The sequence below is a fragment of the Pieris rapae genome, chromosome 16 (genome assembly GCF_905147795.1).
Source record: "Pieris rapae chromosome 16, ilPieRapa1.1, whole genome shotgun sequence".
NCBI lineage: Eukaryota > Metazoa > Arthropoda > Insecta > Lepidoptera > Pieridae > Pieris > Pieris rapae.
In genome coordinates, this window is record NC_059524.1 from 2663566 (window position 1) to 2686094 (window position 22529).

At 32.2% G+C, this 22529-nt stretch overlaps 2 protein-coding genes and 1 non-coding gene across 6 annotated transcripts in view; all 3 read right to left on the bottom strand.

The window, feature by feature from the left end:
• Positions 1–4585, bottom strand: part of LOC111003131 — a 95022-nt gene extending 90437 nt beyond the window's left edge. The window contains exon 1 of the mRNA XM_022273499.2: positions 3871–4585. Coding sequence (XP_022129191.2) covers positions 3871–4230 — 360 coding nt within the window. The 5' untranslated portion in view covers positions 4231–4585. The remainder of the gene's footprint in view (positions 1–3870) is intronic.
• Positions 2213–2285, bottom strand: Trnak-cuu. Its single transcript has one exon. It is a non-coding gene; the product is annotated as a tRNA-Lys (tRNA).
• Positions 4586–7146: 2561 nt separating the features above from the next.
• Positions 7147–22529, bottom strand: part of LOC110998393 — a 106670-nt gene continuing 91287 nt past the window's right edge. For 3 of the 4 annotated variants that reach the window (XM_045631565.1, XM_045631564.1, XM_045631563.1), the window contains exons 6-13: positions 21656–21768; positions 16003–16137; positions 15040–15174; positions 14513–14732; positions 12670–12815; positions 11896–12213; positions 11112–11315; positions 7147–10527 (exon numbers count right to left, since the gene is read on the bottom strand). In XM_045631565.1, coding sequence (XP_045487521.1) covers positions 10424–10527; positions 11112–11315; positions 11896–12213; positions 12670–12815; positions 14513–14732; positions 15040–15174; positions 16003–16137; positions 21656–21768 — 1375 coding nt within the window. In that variant the 3' untranslated portion in view covers positions 7147–10423. The remainder of the gene's footprint in view (positions 10528–11111; positions 11316–11895; positions 12214–12669; positions 12816–14512; positions 14733–15039; positions 15175–16002; positions 16138–21655; positions 21769–22529) is intronic. The other variant, XM_045631566.1, reaches the window with a different exon arrangement.

Genomic DNA, 22529 nt, shown 5'->3' on the forward strand with positions numbered 1-22529 from the left:
ATGTCATACAAACGATAATTTAAGCGAATTAATTTCAGTTTTGTACAATGGTGTTTTGAGAAATTGGTCACAGAAAAATGCTTGCTTTATTAATCGATCATGTTTTGCTAATTTACATAAATCTTAAGTATTTATAAGAGGTATTTATTTTCAATAAATAATAACCACAAGTTCTATAGTAGTAGTATAGTAGTATCTCAGAAGAATCACACATAAATCATAGTGAGTATCAGCGTCTTTATAGCAATAACTAATTAATAATATCCCTTAATAACGCAATACTCATGTTTAACAGTGTATCTTTAATGTGATTCGTCTCTAGTCAAAAGATATATGTACTTATGCTAATTAATTGCAAGGTGTTCGGTTACTTTCCGAACAGATATATATAAAACATTAAAGCCGAATTTAAAAAAGATGTAGATATCCGATTATTTGACAAACTGAAATATAATGCACATATTCACTGTGTATAAGTTCTACCAAATAATAAAAAATACACAGCTTTAAACTTTAAATAACGCTACATTTGGCAATCCATTTCATAGAATAAATCTTGATATGGAAATGAAAGCAATTATAATTAAATTATTATCTAAGAATTTCGAAATTTTTATTTGAATTAACGAAACTCGGTCGAGGTTGAGACGCTTTGTTGGCAATTTCACTGTTTAACTCGAAATAACAAGTCTAATAACCTAAAAACAGATGAGTCGAGCTTATTTTTAGCTGTAGTTGTACGGGACGAACTAAGAAAACAGAAAATGTTAGACAAGTACATATGAGACGTCAACGTCCGCGTAATATTTGCAAGAAAAAGTCACACTCCCGAAGCTAAACAATAGAATAGCTATCGCAAAAATAACGATACATTTTTGTATGCAAAACTAAACTAGCGCTATTTCGGAACTAAATGGTTGCACGAACATGCAGTTCTTCGTTTAATTAAATTGTATGCAGTAATACGTTCTGAAATCAAATTGAATAAGACTCAAAATAATATACTTACACAAATGTAAGGAGTACGCGAATTGAATTATTCTATACCATCTCCAAACAATTGAATTGAACGACCAAAAACACGCACACACACACACCTCGACAAACATCTCGACAGATGCATTTGAGTAATTAATCTTCGTCGTGTAATCATTTTGGCTATATTTTTTGAATTTATAAAATAAAGAAAGTTTACTTGAAGAAACTATCGAGTCACTAATCGTACTATAATCTTAGTTCAAATATTATTAGGGTTCAAAGAGTAGAGCCACTGTAAACGATTATATTTTTAAAAACAATGTGGGCCCGTTGACGACTTGATTATATCTTGTAAGTTCATTTAATTTGGTTCAGAATTTGGTTGCCATGTTCACGTTTTATGTGGTACGATTTAAATTATTTTGTTATTCGAAACTGTCTTTGATACTCCGAACTCCTTGGTTTACAATTTTAAAAAGAAATAAACAAATATTTTTGTAGACACGTAATTCATGACCATGAGTTAAAAAAAGTGAACCTGCATGATTAATACAAAATGTACTTGGATTTGTATTTTAAAAAATAAAAAAAAATGAAATTAACATCTGAACGATACACCAAAAGATAAAGATCTGTAAAAAAGAAAGTCGAATTGGATATAATACTATGAATGAGCGGAAGAGACTGAAGATTTTCAGTATTTTTCCAAATAGACATATTGACTCAGGAACTAGGGCTCCTAACTCAACAAACTCAATTAAGATTTTTGTTTTGTATTAGATGTCAAGAATTTAACGCTTCACCGAATTAACGCGTTTAAAACAGCAGATCACAGTTTTCTTTAATGAGGTTTTGTTAAGAAATTGTAAATAAATCAATGTGGCAATCACAAGGCCTTTTCGTATGTATCGAATAGTAATTTGTCTTTGCTCATGTTATGCATTAGTCATAAAAACCTTGTGCTTAGATCGAAGGCAATATCCTGTAGTCGTCGAAATAGCTTCCTTTCCGCCTTGAACCTCAGAAATAGCCTTTGTTGACATGAATACACGCTTCCGCAACTATCTTATATGCGACTATTGTATTTATAATGGAAAATTATATGGGAATTTACCTAAAATTAAAGGGGAAATTGTCTTCGGCATAACGCTAGCTAATATCCGAAAGCTACGAATAGTGGACAGTAGTTAGGTTATGATTAAAAAAACAATGTAAATAAAAAAATAAAAGATAGCGCCCAACGTGGGGCTCGAACCCACGACCCTGAGATTAAGAGTCTCATGCTCTACCGACTGAGCTAGCCGGGCTGTGACAAAATTAACGAAATTATGAATACGGTGATAGTGGAAATTAAAATTAGATATTTAAGCATGTAACATGTAAGTGTTACAATCATTAAAAAAGTACAAACATTTTTTGTAATACTTTGAAATAATTTGTCATAACAATCATTCAAATATGAAATGCTTATCATCAAATTTTAAATGTGAAATAAAAAGTATTAGGTATAGTGCATTAAATAAGTAAGTAAAACCAAATTTTAAATAGTATATAAAGCTATCACAACACCAATATGACAAATAATAAGAAATTATAACAATACAAATGATGTCAAGTTGCATTTTTATATAATTATCTTGTGTTAACAATCTACTTAATATTTACAAAGTACAGATATGATAATATTCAACATGTCTCAAAATTTTTCACTACTGCAACTATATAGATTGTTAAGATAAACGAATCAGTTTTGTTTCTCTAGATGAATTATTTAAATAACTTGCGGTGTTGTGTGGTTTTCTTTACATTAACTTGGCGGTAGTATCCATCTATTGGCCAGTAGTTCCTGATTGGTATGAGTTGCATTTAGGAATAAAAAACAAGCACTACAGTTTTATCAAATCTTAGAGTGCATAAGAAATACTTTTCAGATTCTATTTTAGGAACTCCAGGTAACTTAAAAAATAATCATCTGTAGAATATCATCTTAATTTTAGATAATTTTATATAATTCAGTTATGTATTCAATAAATATGTACATCATCAACAAAATTATACTAGGTAACGTCACAAAATTCAATTAAATCTGCCCATATCTACTAATACTTTAGTATTGTTCAAATCAATATTCAAACCACTATCAGTGACTAATTTGACTCCTACTAAATTCAATGTTCCATGGACAAGGTCATTGACAAGGTTAAACAACAATTAGAATTAGCTTCTGTAATGAACTCTATGGTTATTGTAATTGTAAACAATGAGTCTTTTTACAAACATTTTGTACCTAAAAAGCAACTTGTTAAGATTCCAAAAAGTAAGGTGTCTCATTACAAATTTATGAGTAACATAAATATGTTATTAAATATTTCAACACAGCAAAGACATGTAAAATTATTATTATTAAAGAGATGAAGAAATGTTGTCTGCTATAAAGATAACTGAAAGTGGCTGGTCAAGTTTATTGTTAGATTATATGACAATATAATCTAATTACAAATAAGGCATATATATGACAAAAATAATTACTTTAATTGGTTAGTTATATAGAAAAAAACAATAATTTTTATAAGGAGATCACATAGTTATGTTTATCCAAATGAGAACACTAGTAGTAGTAAACTGGTTTGAAGAAAAACAAAAGCTATATGTTAAGTAGATAAGAACAGATATTCTACACATTCAAGTTTAAACAGTATCCCAAGAATTAAATCTTGTATTTGCATATGAAAAAATAGCATTAAGTATATTCTTTATTATTTCATTTACTAAGGACTATATATGATTTAAAGGATGTATAATAGGTAAGTACTCTACAGAATCATAATTTCACATAAGTGTTTTCTCTAGACATATTTCATTAATATTAATGTATGTAAATTAAATACTTACTTTGAAAACTTCAGAGAAGAATCCTGCTCCAATTTTCTCCAATATGAAGTCGTCAAATGGGTAAAGCGCCGCAACAGCAGTCCGCAGGGCCGTGCAAGACGATCCCGTCACTCTCCGATCACCAAGTCTTTCACCATCACTACCACTTGACTCCGCCCAATCATCATCACAACACCCACGTTTGCTGCGAGCCCCATTCTCCTGAAACCGTCTCCCGATCTTCGAATACGGCCCCCGTACGAACCGACCTGCTTTAGCAGTCTCATCCAAGTTGGTAAAACTCTCAGCAATCTTTAACACCTTCGTTGGCCGCCGCCGCTCGAAGATACTCCTCGTTTCCTCCGAACACTCGTCTTGCATTCTAACAGGTAATCAACAACTCGTACAGTTTATCCCGCTTCGAACATAATGATTTTCGATTGTACATATTAACGATAGCATCACAATATTTATGTGGCGGTACTTGATACTATGCGAAATAACATTGTTATTCTCACAAAAAAAGAACTTATCTATATTAAACCGCTGTCACTTTCACATAACTACGACGCATACCAGTTTTTTAGGTTTAGAATAATGTTTGATACCAATTTGATTAATTTAATTTTAGTCTAATACACAAATAAAATATCTTAACCGAACAGTCTCATTGACTGACGACGCGCGTACAAAACCAAACTCCGAAGCAAACCATGCATTTCAATTTTCATTTTCATTTCGTACTTACATTCCACAGCTTAAACATAACTCTGTGTATGACACTGACAATTACGAATTGACAACTAACATACAATTATTATGACAATTAAAAAAATACAACTCCACAGACTATGCTATTTGTGTGGCCATCTTATAATACTTAATATGGTACAAAGTAAAAAAATAATCATATAATAATTTTAAAAAGATGTTTTTCATGACGACCTAGCGTATTTGTTGCTAGGTCAATGGTAGATATTGAAAGAAGTTTACTTGTAAATGAGGGAGTTTGGCCGTCCAGTCTAAACACTGACTGCTGGTCCGAAAGCCCATGAACACACCCAACCATTTTAGTGGGTGTTTGCGGTGTTAAGACTAAGCTCTTTCCCAAAGAAGACCTTGGGAGAGAGCTTACTTAGCTAACTTACGAAGATACTTCGGGAGTCATATACAAAGATTGCCAGTAATAAATGGTAGTTACATATATTAAATAATAAATTTAGCTTAGAATGGAGGAATCATGGTGTATTTTTTCACCTAAATAAGAAAATCATTGTAATTCCAGTGAATTATTTAAAAAAGTAAGTAATTATGTCTCTTTTTCTAATACTTGAGTGTATTTGTGGTATTTATTTGACAAGATCTGGAACTACAATTGATGGAGTTTATATAATATATTTCAGTTACCATAAGCCATTAATAATAATTAATATACCTACCTATTAACGATAATAATGATATAAATAATTTACCATTAAGAAAATTCTATAATAATCTGCGTAATAAGGTGAAATTAAATAATTGTATTACATATTTGAATTCGTATGTCTATCAATATAAAAGCCTTTTGTTAAACTTTATCTAATTTAACTTTATTTAAAGAGTTTCTGTAAAGTCGCATAAAGTAGATCAATTTTCGAAAAATTATGCCAGAAGTTCTCTTACGTGTGTAGTATATGCTCACATTTTTTTGACATTTCCAGTGCTGTGTGGTTACACTGCTTAATTGGTTATTCTGGATAATTTATTTTGACGCAGTAGTAAGGATACAGATAATATATAAATAACCTACGACACTGTGGGTGATATTCACAACCGAGACTTTACACGAACTGTGTTGACATAAAACTGTCATATACGGGAGCTTAGTCACAGAGAAAAGTCGTGTCGACAAATTTTCATTCAAATTTTGTTTTCGAAGAGATACAGTACTGTTAAGGCATGTTGACTAAGAACCACGTTCATGTTTGTATACAGAAAAGCTCGACGTCAAACTTGGGCCTACTTTTGATGTGAAACATCTATAGCCGCACGTAAAACCGATTTCTGGCATGGCGACGCATGCCGTAGCGTCGCCACGCTATGTGATATAAAGTCTAAATGCAGTAGTAAATTTCACATTAAAAATATTTATTGAAAATAATGTTTATTCGACAAATAGTCATCGTTATCTGGAAAAAAATCGTAATATTTTATTTTATCATTATAACATATTTAGTTCCTATCACAGTTTGTTCTTTTCTGCATATTACTTTTACAAATAATGTCGATGTTTTACATCTGCCAGGCGTCCCGTGACGGCTCACATTTTTTTTGCTAATTCACAAGGTATGTGGCCTGTATATGGCCTGTACATAACCGCATGACCTCCGCAAGCACATTGTGCCTACTCCCATGTCCAGAGGCTACAGGCGCTCCAGTCACGATTCATGAGAATCGAGACACCCATGCATGTGAGAAACATCGATCTCTACCAAGACATAGGACTTTCTACCATAGCCCAATTGATGTCGTTGTTGTAAACATACGACTTTGTAAAAGCGTCAACTTATATCCCTTCCTGAGAAAAAGGGCCCGTAGTAGGTCCCGACGAGTTCTCACGGTTCCGAATGATCCCACACCATTAACGAACAAATAGCTACGTGTAAAGCTTAGGCAGATTAGTGTAAACTACAGCCTTCATCGAGGAAGGAGCCTAGAGGGTGCCCTTCAAGCGATAGCGCGGTGGTCCAAAGCCCTTGCGCTAGTCGCGGAAGAAGCCTATCGCGGCCTACGCTCGTCATAACGAAATTACCTATGCAACTAATAATACAGATAATAACGATAATATATTACACAATTGAAACTTTGAAATACTGATTCGAACATCTCGAATACCAATATGAAACAACGTTATGAATTTTGACTTAGGGTAGTCATAGTTAGACTCATTGCATTTACATCTGTCTTCACAGAATAGTAAACATGTTTTGTGTCATACAATGCTCCGCGTAGTTTCATAAGAACAATGTTTTTTGAATACTCATACGTACGTGGGTACTACAGTATCCAAAACAATTATGTAAACTTGCTTAACCCAGATTTTGACCGTCTTGCGAGAAACTCTGAATCTCAACGGAAGATATTTTGATATTCAAATTGTGTTTGATTGCCTTGACCTATATTATTCCACTATATACTTAAAAATTAGCGATATTTATTCTATGCAATCTTATCAAATTAATAAATTATACAGCAGGCATTATAAATAGTGAATTATAATTATTTTTAAAAAGGGTAAATAAAAATCAATTGTATTTTGCACTTTAATTTATTAATCATGCAGCTGACGTCTATATCCTTAATTAATTACCATACCTATATCACACATTGGAAACAACTTATTCCAGCAAATACCGACTATTAGTTCTCAGTTATAACGTTGTTTCCTGGAAATAATCTCTTTCACATAAAAAATAACAACACTAGCTCAATTATTCACAACTGTCTACCTAATTGCTATTAAAAATTTAACGCTTAATAGCTTTTAATACAAATATATTATTGCTGTCGCGAATTTATATCTACGTTATTATAACTAGACTATACATATCTCAAATTGAGTATTCGTTTTCACTTATCTATCTAAAATTTATATCTAAAACATTTTAATTAAATACTTAAATTAGTATTGCTTGATGAAGGAAAAGCATTTTCCTTGTTTGTAACAAATTACGTAGTTTAAAAGTTATATTTTGCCATCAGATGGCGTCTTAACCAACTTATCGATAAAGCCGTATTTTCCTATTTAGCTATGGTACTGATTTTCTCCCGCAAATACAACAATTACGGTCAACAACAAGCAGTAATTTCGACCGATCTGTGCCATACTAATACATATGTTGTAGCTACATAAGGGTAAGGTAAGGTAGATAATTCTAGGCAAAAGTAGGATAATATTCGCAGTCGACACTTGAGAGCTAAGTATGACTCCTACGTTAAAAACTTTGGATTTGTTAAACGGAAGCGTCTATGTATCTCTGGCCAAAATAATTAGTCTTTATAATTATTTTTGTGATTGACATTGACCTTAAATTAAACGTAATATTAGTGCTATCTGTAGTGTATTTGCGGAAGTCTTAAAGGTACATGAGATGATAAGCAACTTTTAAGCAACGATAAAAGTAATCTAAATTATAATTAAAAAATATTCGATAGACCTAGTAGATGCAACATGAATATAAATAAATATACTCAACAACATTACGTCTATAAAATCGGTGAAGCTCAGAAGGATACTATTTTAAGAATCTGAATTGATTTAAATTACCCCTAAATATAATTTGCTTGATAAAGAAATATGCTAAATTATTCTAGCTACTCAATAACTTGTAATGATAATTTTGTACACATTTTAAGCTTCACGTGTGTTTTACAAGAATGAAAACAATGACTTTAATTTCGATGTTCGTTACCTGCTTTTGTAAATTTTTGTACCAACATTATTTATATGTGTATTGCACACCCAAATTATTATAGACATTCATTACCGATATAAAGGGTTCAAAATCAGGAATATTGAAAGTCCTTCTCGGTTAGAACCGCTCAAGAGCAAACATTATTTTTTTACAAAATTTATATTTTTGGTATACAAAAGATATTCGCCATTGTTTTCATATTTGCGTTGCATGGCTTATGTAATATTTGATACAGTTATAATCGATGTTATACGTTGGGTAATACAGAATGTCTTAATAAATAACAATGTTACAGTCTTCAATGCTGTTTGGTTAAAGCTATTATTATATTCGACTCCTTGCACAGTTTAACCAAAATCTTCTATAATTAAACTCATATAATTTATAGTTTGTCCACTTGTTGTTTTTAACAAATTTTACATTCCTATAGTGAGTTTCAGAAACAAGACAGTGTGGATTTTTTATTTTTTTGGCTCTAGCACGGTTTGTGCATCAGCCAAAGTGTGACATTTAGAAATTTTGACATACGGAAATCACGCAGTACCAAGCGATTCTAAAGGTGATGTGATGTATAAAGCTCCCATATGTCAAAAACGCAATAATTACACTCAGACGTATGAGACATTTTGTAGGAATCATTAATTGTAAGCTGTGCAATACTCGTATATTTTATTAAAATAGCAACAGGAAGTCGAATATAATATTTTTGTCTATACTATTGATGTGCGTTTAGAAATAGTTTGTGATAAAATATAAACTTCGCGAGATGGCGTTGTTCGTATGATCGTTCGATTGGACAATACACAATTTTTGATGGTATTTAGAAAATTTGCACCGTCCAATCGATTGGATCAAGACCACGTTTGTTTAGACAAAAATAAATTTCATATTTGAATTAATACCGAAAAAGAGAAATTTAAAAAACCTTTAAACAAAATTATTGCTATTTTATGTTTTTTTCTACTTTGATAAGAAAGCTGTCATTAAAATTTTTCAATCTCGGAATTTGAATGTTTATTCACAACCATTTTCACCAACACTCAACCCCCTAAGTTTCACCCTAATTAATAAAAAACCGTCTTATTACACTATTTTCATCAAGTATAGAATACAAATTATTGAGCTGTATTAAGCTTTCCCGCCTTTCTACAGGGTACGTACATAGCAGAGGTTCTGATAACTTGTGGAAGCTTGCGGTGACTGGTAGACCACAATTGCTGAGCCAATCAAGCTAAGATCCTAAGGGCGTCATTATTGATGGCCAAACTCAAACTAAAAACTCTAATCCCCTCCAAGTATACTCCCAAATCACAGTATACTACGCCAATATGCTTTCCAAATAGATCGCTCTCCGGTGAGGGTCGGAGGGGCAGTGCGAGCCGAAACAGCAAAAACGTTAAACGCCTAAGGTTTGTTGAAGACTGGGGAATGGAGAAAGATACCTTCCGTAAAGATGAACGCGACTATAGAAGATTAATGTCAGTTTCTGTCAGCAGATGTGGAAAATGCAATTGAGACATGACTCTTTAGTTTGTAATACGCCCACAGAGAACAGTGTAAAAAGACTGATTTTTTAAAAAAGGTTTTTGCTTTATATGTAAAAGCTGTAATAATTTCATTTATATAATAATTTCAATTCATACAAATCAGTTTCGAGAAATGATGTGTGATGATGAATAAAATTAATAATACTTAGGCTACTTAAAAAAATATTTTTACATATTGATTGAACTTTAATGATACAATGAAAAATGCACCTATTTTCCATAAGTATAGTATAGTTAAGAACTTAAAACGTGGACTAAAAGATCTAGGTTACCATGGTAACAAGTCTATACAATGATTTAAAGCGGTTGTGGAATTAGTATTATTATTTAATACTTAGTAAAAAGTAACTTAGTCAAGTTTATCTATAATGATTAAAAAACATTCGTAGAAATTACTTGTAATATACATGATTCATTTAGTCCATGTTTTAAAGCCTTTGCCGCACATAAGTTGGCAAAAGTTGCGCAGGAGTTTAAGGATGCTAATAAAAAGTACGAGCGAAGTCTTACCAAGTTAGGTGCCAGCTAAAAATAGGGTAAAAAGTTTTGACAAGTGACTTATGTCATCCATCATCTTGGTATAATGTAATGAAGAACAATGGGCGCGATGTAGATGATATAAGGAGACGGTATTCTTATAAGTGGCTGCTTATTGGTTTCGTCCTGACATTTACCTGTAATAATATATTTTTTTAATTATACATACTATAAAACGTGCTAGTCGCAGGCAATGTAACCTAGCCCACTACCATAAATGTACACAACATAAAACGATTTTTTAAATTCGAACCAGTAAATTAATAGAACATAGGTGTTTTAAGGTTGTGACCTAAAATAGACCCGTTTAGTGCTGAACAATGACTGGATATCTTTTTTATTTCCTACTTCCATTATCTAGTCTTATACTGCGCCTGCGCAGTTTAGTTTCCTGCTTTCAGATGAAAGATTCTCCCATTGATGGTAGTTAATTTTGAGGATTTCATTTTCTCTTTGATAACATTTTTTTACCTTTATATTTTTTTATCACTACTTTATTACTTTGGTAGTGTACTACCAACATATTTCTGCCATGATAAAGTTTATATTATTATTTATATTTTAAAGCTAATTAAAAAAACCAATATACGGTATACCCGACCATTCTCGTCTTATTTCTTGTCAATCATAAATAAATAAATTGCAATCAATTTAATATGGAAATATAACCTTTCCCTTCTCATTAATATATAATCACGAAAGCGAATGAACGATTACTGACCAGTAAACGAAGCGTCAAACAACAAAGGCTCCGGATCGACACCACGTTCGCAGTTGGTGGCACTTTGCCCCACAGCGAGGACCCCGTCCCTCGCATCCCGCGATACGAAGCAGTATCGTCTCGCTGCCGTACTGTCACGCGTCACGGGTGTCGTTACTACGAATGATGCGCCGTTCTCGTACCATCCACCGTGGCATGTATAAGCTGCGGAAAGTATATAAAATTGGAAATAGAGTCGATATTTATTATACATATATATTAAAATGAAATAGTTTTTTGATATGTTTGGTATTTATAAATGGACAGCATTTTTAATAGTTTTATATAGATAATATTTAAATAAATAAAATTATATTTTTAAAATATAGTAATTAAAAATATATAAATGATAAGCAAAAATATCTTTTAATCAATAATTAAAGTTGGAAAACGCACGCTGCAGTTTTTACAATAAAGGTTTTTTATTTAAAGTAATTTACATTTTTTAATTTAAAAATTTATTAACCATTGTATACCTAATTTAAAAAACCATTACCACAATAGAAATCGTAAAATGTTACATAGTTTTAGGGTTAGAGCTCTAAAAAAACTTAGGCTAATCATATATAAAAAATCTATAACAACATTAAAATAACTGTAGCCGGATAACGTTAATATATCGACTATCTATATATTTATTTTATATTAATTTATTTATACGTTCTAAAACAACGCGTATGCTTAAAATACAAGAAAATATGACATCACAAATTTAACACTAACTTAATAATACCTTTAATGTTACCTGTAACTAATTCTTTATTATCACAAGTTGAATAAAATTCCATATTCTTAGCTGTGTTACACCCTACTTCCAGCTTGCTATATGTACTGCTGACACAACTTATTTCATCATTTCTCTTACTCCTCAGAATTGGCATCTCTGATATATTCCTAAGGCTAAAATTGAACATTCTCGAACTGTTCACTCTATGATTATAATCTACGGGGTTATCTCTTCGCGATCGTAGTCTGTGGTTACTTGATATGCTTCTCTGGTGTCTGTGGTTAGAGATTGTGTATTTCCCAGAATATGGGCACTCCTTGGATTCCGGATTGCTTGCTGAAAATAAAATTGTTTACCTTAAGAATGAAAAACAATTTATGTTGTATATCAATTAGTTACTTTTCCGTTGCCGTGTACAAATCTTGCGAGGTTCCGGACCAGTATTATTTTTTAGCAAGAAATTTTTTTCTTGAATATATTTTAAATTATAGGACACCAGACTGGCATATAGTATAGTATTTATATAGTATATTTAAATAAACTACTATGCTTTAACTTAATTTACTTATGGTGTAAGCCGTAAATCGGCTAAACATATTACATTGACATGAGTTCGATATAAACATATTATTATTATTATTTAATTTTTTTTATTATCAAGCATAAATAAGCCTATGCCTTTATATTATGAAATTGAAAATATAAGAAAGTAAACTAGTCTAAAATATCAATAGTCATGAAGTTAAAGTCAGCAGGCAGCCATGCACATCATATATAATTAATTACTCTTACCAACTAATGTAATGTAAGGTGCGGTAACAGCATTAAAATGGTGAGGAGAACAGGCTTCATCAGGTCTGGATGTCGGGGATCCGCGTTGGAGTTCAGCAATATACGTATCGCGTCGGTATAATACCACGCAAACGTAGCGAGAGACGCTGGAATCATTAATTTGCCACAATAGTAATTTTTGTATGAAATTATTACAAATTTAGGTTAATTATTTTATATCATTATCTCTTTTCCAAAAACGCTGGCCTCGCTGATTTCAGATGGCCCGTAAAAAACATAGTATTCCTTGGAAGCCAATAACTGTGAAAAGGGGTCATTACAATTAGTTATAATAAATAATTTAAAATATTTAATTATTGTAACAAAATCTGCATATTCGTTGTTTTAACTTAAAAATGTAGGTAATTTAAGTAAGAAATTAAAAGTATTCCTATATCTTTAAACGGTTTCATTTAGCTCACCCCGTTTGTTTTATTTATTATTCTTGGGTCAAATTTAGTAATTCAAATTTCACCCTCTTCCTGTCAACCGATTAATCTGAAATTTTGTATACACTTTGGATTTTGGTGACAATACAATTATGTTTATTCATTATCATTATAAATCCAAGATGGCAGCCGCTACAAAATGGCGGATAACGTAGGTTTTATCAATCCCATCAATGGGTATCAAATGAAAGGGCTCAACAAGCAGAATACCATATACTATAAATAACGGGCAAGAAACCTTGCAATAATGAAGCACTAAATGAATTAAACAGAATGCGAAATAAAAACTAAAAGCTAGAAAATAAAAATAGGGAAAAAAACTTTTTAAGTTAAACGGTTTTATATTAAACATACATTGCAATGTTTAAGATAAATGTACTAAAAACCAAAAAATAATAAAATAGATACAGTCGTGGGAATTATAAACATATGCATAGACTAGACTAAAATAAAACCGTGGGGCACGTCAATTGTCTACAAATTATCGACTTAATGTGCGATAGAAGAATCGTTAAAATAGGCAGTTGGCCCGCAGACGGTGAGGAAATTACTTACTATTTTCTTGCTCATGGAAATTCCAATAGTTATACACTCCATGTAATGGGACATCTCCATGTGATGTCGAATGTGTTTTGTATACATGTTTGAAAATAGTAAGTAATTTCCTCACCGTCTGCGGGCCAACTGCCTATTTTAAATTATATATTTTTAAACAATATAGTTCGAAGTTAAAAGCCGATAATCATGAAACGAGTCATATATCACATTATAACATATATCCAAGCTAGAAATCGAGATTAGGTTAAGATAAAGAAATGAACATTTGTTATACAATAAAACAACTTTGCATAACAACGCATATTGTGATCGTATTTTATTACTATTTATTAGTAATTAAAAACGGAAAATTAAAACAGATTCAAAAAGTTTGGTTCCTGTGGTAGTGTTTAATGCTGGCAGCATTTCCTCGCTGCATTGTTTAAATACATTTATTCCAATAGTTTATACATTTTTAACCGGAGATTCTAGCTAATAGTTTGTTCAGATTATACTAGAATATCTTGGAAGTAGATAACGATACTATAGTTTTGTCGTAATGCCTATCATATTGTTACGAAGACGGGTCAACTGCAATGTTTTTCGATTTTTCCACTACTTAGAGGACTTTTCAGCAGGCTGAAATATGATTTATGACCGTGACAGGAGATTGAATCGTAATTTACATAATGTTACCCTAGTTTTCTCGTAACAATATTATTGATTCAATTAAACTATACTTTATTTTTATTTTAAAATTTTTCGACGATATAAACTTATTTAACATTTAAAATTAATTAAAAAGTATGATATCCTACCAATGGTGTTGCCAATGCGCAACCAATGCGACAGAATTTCCACTCGGCGAACTAGCCTTCACGTTAACGCAGAATACTTTGACCTCAGCACCAGTATGGTTCGTTATACGGAGCGTCGCATTTCGTTGGTAGAACGTGTAGTTACTCGTAAAGTCCAGGGTGTGCCACGTGTGAGAGAATGTCATCCAGGAGGGGAATTGACAGTTGAATTTTACTGAAACTGAAAAATATTATGCTATCGCATCGGTCGTGGTAGATGCCATTATTATTTATGACGTTTGAATGTATGCTTACTTTTGCGGCCATGGTTAGAATTTAAAACATAAAATATTGCGGAGATTAATAGTAATACCATATTGAACAATATTTACAATTGACTGAAACATTAAGATTACTACAAAAAAACTAAACTATCAAACGTAACAATAATAATAATTTGAAGTAATAAATGTTGAAAGGTTCAAAACTATCTATCTATCTATCTAGTGACACGAGAATTATATATATAGATATAAAAACTTAAATACCTCTTTTTAACGCCATGGTTCTAGAACCTTCAGTAGCACTGAACAGACCATTGCAAGTTGCATCACCAGATTGAGCCACTCTATATTCCACTCCACCAGGCATCACAGGATTATCTTTCAACCCAGGAGCTGAACCTGAAATTAACAATTATAACTTTTGCATATGTACATCTTTCTGTAGATGATTCAATTGTTCTGATATTTGTTTGTCATTACTAAAAGCGAATAGAACACAAGATTCAAGTATTTCTCTTAATAGAGACTATAAGTATATATTATTGGACACTTAAGCTACCTTTATTACTAAATTAGGTTAGACTCAAATTATTTAAAGGTTCAAAGAAAAGCCACGAAAATGATTAGGTCAATCAGGAGGAAATCTTATAATGAGTGTCTTAAAGCACTTGCCCTTACTAATTTAGGAAGTAGGCGATTAAGAGGAAATCTCACTGAAACCTATAAAATCCTCACTGGCCACTATAATGTTCCAGGAATTGAGAAGCTCTTAATTCTAAGTGAAAATACACATTTGAGGGGTAGTTCTTTAAAACTTAAGACCACTCGACATAACACAAATTCCTTAAAGAACTTTCTCCCAAACCGGGTAGTGGCCGACTGGAAAAGGCTTTCGAAAAGTGTAATCAGTGCGCTATCATTGAACTCTTTTAAAAATATATTGAATATTTTCTCCAAATTTCAAAATATGCATCAGCTTATTAAGCTACTAGTGTGTTTATATACAAAATAATAATAATAATAAACACTTTACATTATTTTTTTCGTCTACATATAAGCATAGTATTACAAATAATTAAACGATGCCATTTATTTTATAAGAATGGCAACACCACATAGTATCATAGGCGTTTTAAAATTAGTAAAAATATCGTCAAAGAAACGGCCTACATCTATTAAGAAGCGAGGAAACGTAAAAGCGAAAAGAAAAGAAGAGTTAAGTCTTACCAATACCATTTGTCTTCTCGTAGACAAAACATCTGTAGCGGTCTTCATTGCTCGTGGCGTGGTTATGATGGAGTTTCCCCACCAGGAACCTGAGACTCCCCTCCTTCCACGTCGCAAGACACTCTAACTCTTCAACTGAAATAAGATTTTGTGTTATTTTTATATATACTTGACGCATATGTAACTGAAGTTATAATAATAAATCGTAATAGAAAGTCACGGATTACTATTGATACCTGCTTTTTGGAGATATATAGTGGAAATTTTCGTGGTCATTAATTTTAATAGTCAAATAGTTAATCAGTAGGTACGTCGTGCCTGATACACGCCTTGAGTCTCAGGCAGCCGGTTTTGACGCGCACATAGTTAGAAAGACCATTTGTGTAGAGCTGGAAATCATATTTACTCAGCAATGAGGACACGCTGAAGCCACTAAGAAATTGTTGCTCCATTCAGTCATGCACTTAGTGTAAAATTCTACCAAGAGCATATACATTTCTGCATATTAAACTTATATGCATCTTTCATAAAAAAATTTCTTACGAAGACATAAGATTTATTTCTAGTGTCAAAAGGTTTATAAAATATGTAAAAAAGGTTATTTTTACATATATATCAGTAGTCTGAGGACATATTTAAATTAAAATAATAAGCAAGCTATTCATAGTATCCAAGAAAATTCTCAACATTATTTTTCCTTGAGTTTCCAAGTGGCATTCTTAATTTAAAACTATAGAATGCAAGAAAAGCGGGACTTGTAGCTATTTTAAGCTATTGCAGTGAACAATCTCTTTGCGGCTATTACGTCGCGACACGCTCTCAAATTTATTCCATAAATAAGCTGACTTCACTATTAACGTTGCTGAGAAATGGAAAGAATATAATTAATGGCACGCCTGGAAAATAATATTTAACATTGTCTTTATTTGAATTTTCATCATATTAATAGCAACTATTGTTTACTCAGATTATTTTAAGTTGGCACACGTTACATTAAACCTACCTAAAAAGAATAGTGTTAAATAATGTTAGGATTTTTTTGTAAGAAACGAGTCCCCAAGGATCGCTCAAAAAGGGCATTCATGTATAGTCTACTAGGAGTATACTCTCTCTTTAAAGAAAAATATAAGGAATTTATTTCTCTTGGAGCGTTCTCTAAGCAAACACGATTATAACTAAAAGTTTCTCGCATCACGGAAATAAATTACATTTAAATAATAAAACCATATTTACATATACTTAATTTAAACTAAAAATTGAATCAAAATACAGAGAAAAATACTTTACGTACGTACTAATGTCAGAGAAAGAATAATTCAAAAATTAATATTGCTTTTCGTTCGTTATTGAAATACATATCGCAAAAATTAACGAAACCAACCATAGTGACTCTTCTGATTAGGATTAACCAATATTAAAACGTATTAAATGTGTTGCATGAAAATGTAACAAACGCGGATTTTAGACGGGATTGAAAAATGTAAGTGAAAAGTCAATTAACCTAGTCTATTGAAGTCGCGGCGAACAAAAGGCAGAGACATAAATTTTATCGAAACAATACTCAAGTGACAGACCGCCTACGTCAGCGTCTGCGATACTTTGTTTTATTGTAGCTTAATTTTCTTTTCTATTGTGATTATAAATGTTCACTTTTATCGTTCTGCCTCAAACAATATCAACTATTTTTATTATAAAGCAAACGGTTGGCTAATCTGATGTGATACCGCCCATGGACACTCAATGCCAGAGGGCTCGCGAGTGTGTTGCCGGCCTTTTAGAAATAGTTATGCTCTTTTCTTAAGTCGAAATAAGTTTCGAATTGGCTTGGTACTTTAGTAGGCAGCTTTTTGTTTTTTATTTTTTTAAAGAACAGGGGACAAACGGGCAGGAGGCTTACCTGATGTTAAGTGATACCACCGGACACTATCGATGCCAGAGGGCTCGCAAGTGCGTTGCCGGCTTTTTAAGTATTTGGTTCTTTTTTTCGCGTGCGTTGATATAAACAGCCACGATTCACGAGTCGGTGTCGTAGAGATGAGATGAGCAGCTTTGATGAATTTAAAAAAAAAATTGGCACTTCAATGCTACTTAGAGTAAGGTTTCTGTATCTGTATTTTAGATTTCCTACTTATTTTAGCAAGCGGAAAACAATATTTTAATTTCCTTTTACTAATTTTTAATTATATTATTTTTATTATTACTATGTATGTTAAGAAAATTTTAAATATACTGTATATTTCATTCTGTTTCATTACGAATAAAAGGTTAATGCGTTAAAAATAATTATTTAATGAATTCCCTATTCCATGAGTTTTGATTCTAGTAATTGTTAAAATTTTCAAACAAAATCTTGTGATTGCAAGTGATATCAATCAAAGGATTTTCCCAGCAGACCGAGACGCGAAATCAAGATTGAACACTTAGTTTAAGTCTCGATGCGACGAGGACAATTTTACTTCCAACTTTGGTAACTTCGTTTCAAACTGATAGTTTAATCTTTGGTTGTGTGGACCATTGCTTTTTTTAATCTTCTTATAACTATTTAACTGATGACTCGATATCACTAGAGATACCGCGTCGCCCAGAGTTATATGTATGTAATAATATAAACTCCGCCATTGTTCAATCGGTTAGATTTTCTGTAAGGAGCTGCAACCATTACATCATGTTCAGAGTAGTTGTGCGGACCTGCAGCTGAGTTCCATCATCATCCTCGAGGAAAAATACGAAATTCTGCCTGTATTACCTCGTCCGTACTCTTTTAAGGTAGTTTTTGCCGCGTACCACCACAATTTAGAACCAGCTGATAACAAAAGTACCAAACCAATTCGACTTAAGAAAGGATTACCAATTATTAAAAGGCTTTAGATTCGCGAGTACTCTGGCAAAGTGTCTATGGGTGACGGTATCACTTAAGAACAGATGGGACGGTTTGCCTCCTATCAGGTACGTAAGAAAAAACGACTTCACGATTGAGATTCTTTTGCCTTTTACAGTAAGTCGGAAAGCCTAAAGACACTATATTTTATATAGGTGATACATTTAATACATTTTGCGGTCAATAGTTATTAATTAATTTCCAATAAATTTAATCTTCAATTAACAATATTCCTTTTCGTTTTGGGTTCTATAAGAGCCTCTGAAAGCTATTTACGTTAAGACTTAGGAAAAATTTGCACGCTCCTCTCTGGGAAAATAGAATGGAATTTAATTATCTAAATTAGCATTTCGTAGACACAACAATACGAAAGCTTTAAAACATTATATTGCAAACATAATTTAAATTATATGAATGCGATTAATCTACATGTTTATGGTAATTTTATAATTAATTTGGAAACAACAAATCTTGACATTTCTCCCTTTTACTGTCTTTATAAAAATCATCTGTCCACACGCAGTAAATAATGAAATTCTTTCTACTTGGACGAATACTACTTTAGGTAATGAATAATAAATCGTTTATTTTCTTAGCTACTGGTACACTCAAATTGATTAATTATAGAAAAAGCGCACAATCCGCCGTATATTAATGTCATATTAATTATCATAATAATAAAAACAGTTAATTTATTTATAATTGTTGTCAAAACATAAATACTAAATAATCTTCCACACAATAAAAAAGTTATAACTATTTGCATGTGTTCAAATAGATTCGATATTGGTTTAGCTTAACAGTTAAATATTATTAAGATGTCTGTCGGGTTCGTTGGTACTATATCATTGTTTAAAATCGAGCTGTATGTTGTTAATAAATGTTTCTACGAGACTGTCTATAGTAAACTTCTCAGTAGGCAAGGTAAGGTAGTGTACTCCCACTAATTCTCTTCACTGTCACTGTGGTCAAAATACCTACGACATTCACGTGTTTTCACTTTCGCATTTATTTGGATGACATAGAACATATGGAACTATTAATTTACAAAAACAAAAGCTTTCGTCTATATTAAACTACGTGTGAACAAAAGCACCTTTGGCCGTCTGCCCATTTGTAAGTCTATTTCTGTGTAACAAGTTATACTAATTGAGTATGTGTCGGTTAACCAATATCAAGATTTCGAATTTTGAATGTAATTTAATAGAATTGGCAATGGGCATATTTTAAGATGCAAAGGGGTGGACTTTGAAGACAACTATTGAAAGAATCAAGGGGAAGGAGAAGAGGGCGCAATAACAAAAGCTGGATATAAAGAAGCGTTAGCAGGAAGCGAATAGAGAAAGAAAGCCAATTTGAAAAAAGGTGGAAGAGGCTGACTCGATTAATGGTACTGAAAGGTGAATGGTACTGGAAGTTAAGATATCGAGTAACAAGAAAAAAATATGTATACAACAAAACTAAACTCTACATTGTCAACATTTGTAAATATATAAACGGACTCTTATTATCACAAATAATGTTTGATAACTATTTACTTTAGCCTAGATTGAATGAATTAATACACTGTTGCACACGGGCCAAGTTAACACAGCTTTATTTATGTGTATATTATCTTTTAGAAATTAGTTCTTGCCCTTGCTTTTTGAAGGTTGATATAATAAAATATTACTGTTTTAGTGATATTTTGGTAGTGAACAAAATTATATGTAGGGACTTTTGATACTTCGTCAAGAGTACATACTTTAATTTTATTTTTAAGATATGTATATTTCGTGATTTCATGTGCTATTGTTTCTTATAAGTTCTGGGGATTATATTATTATTATAAGGTATGTATTTCCTCAGAGGCATTTCTGAGTCCATTATTAATAACGTACTGAATGACCACGATGACTTGAATACATTTTAATGATTGCTTCCGATCTTTTTCCTTATGCATTGAGCACAGAAATAAATCTAGCGCACGACCTCTCGGGTAATAGGTCGTTAATTAATATTTATTTGTGACATATCGCTTTCTCACACACTCTATGAATAGAAATTATTGTACTATCAAAATTGTAGACAACTCCAAACAGGATCGTTTCTTAGCAATTTCCTACATTTACTATAAACAAAGCAATTGTATAGTTTCGTGATTAGTTTACATAGGTTGGTAATATGAGGAACATAATTTTTACACTTTTCGCCATAAGCCATAAGATATTTTAAGGGAATACAGTATAACTCATCATTCACGAAGAGCAAATCAGCAGCAATATGAAGTTTTAGAAAAAAAATTTGTGTGTATAAGCTTCATAAAATCAGAATGTTGTATGCGCCTATAATTGGGGTAGCACTAGGCTTGTGGTTGTGTTACATGCCTGTATCAGTGTCTTCTTTGTTGGTGCAAAAAATAAATAAATAAATAAAATAAAAGGGACTCTCGCTGTGTTTACGAGCGTAAAAGGCGGCTTTATAAACTGTAATCTGACTCCCCCCGCGACGTCCCAAGCCGAGGTTCGAGTCTCACAGGAGACGCCCTTGCGCGAGTCGCGGGAAACCCCCCCTTTCCGGCTGAGCTAAGCTCGCCAAAGAGCCCGTGCTGAGCTGTAAAGGCCCTTAAGGCCAACAGCGAGATTCCTTTAAAAAAAAAAAAAAAAAAGTAATCTGACGATGCGTTGCCGCTAGGGCGGCTTTTTTATTTTGACAACTGATAAGTTTATAAAATAAACTAATATCTCGTACTCAAGTAGTAATTTAATGTTTCCTATAATATATTTGTAAACTTACCGGTACTTTCCGATCCATAGACGTCCGGACACGCTTGATAATTCAGGAGAAGTCTGGAATCCTCGGTACAGCTCTCTATGGACGATGCTGGAAACTTGCAGTCACCATGACCTCTGAAATATATTTAAAAAAGTTGTAGCAAAAACGAAGTCTTTGAATCCCATTAGCAGTGTCAGCCTACTTTAGCGTGACACTGCAGACTGAGATCGGAGAGTCATCTGAAGTTAAGTGATACCACTGCTTATGGACACTCACATTACCAGAAGACGTAAGAATTGGTGCTCTTTTCTTTAAAGATCCTAAGTCGAAATTTGGGGCAGCGCTGGTTTCGTAACGCTCAGCTGTATCAAACAATATTGTTTTTTATTTATACTATAAGTATAATAAGTCAAAAATATTAATATGACACTCGAACTAAAATAACTATATTTACAAACACATTACTATTATTTTAAAAAGTAAATACAGTAACTGTATATTACCTGAAGAAAACAAATAAATAATAAATGCGGAATAAAAGAAGCGTGGTCTGTAATTATGAATGACGTATGTCAACAGCCCCCAGTCGGATCGATCGGTGTAATGGCATTATAATTTTACCTTCACACCAATACACTCAATAAAATGAGTTTTCGATGTATGATTTCAAAATGTATAAAAGGATTGAAGACAAATAAGACATATTGTTTGAAGCATGGGACACTTAGCAGATTTCAGCGTCAGCTTTATTGATCTTTTTATGAGTATGAGTAGTAGTAGGACATGTTATTATTACACCTGGAATCAATCTCCTATTCCACATATGTCATATGCCTTTGATCTGTTTCTTAGGATACGATAGTTTGCTTTAAAAATAAAATAGATTCATTATAAT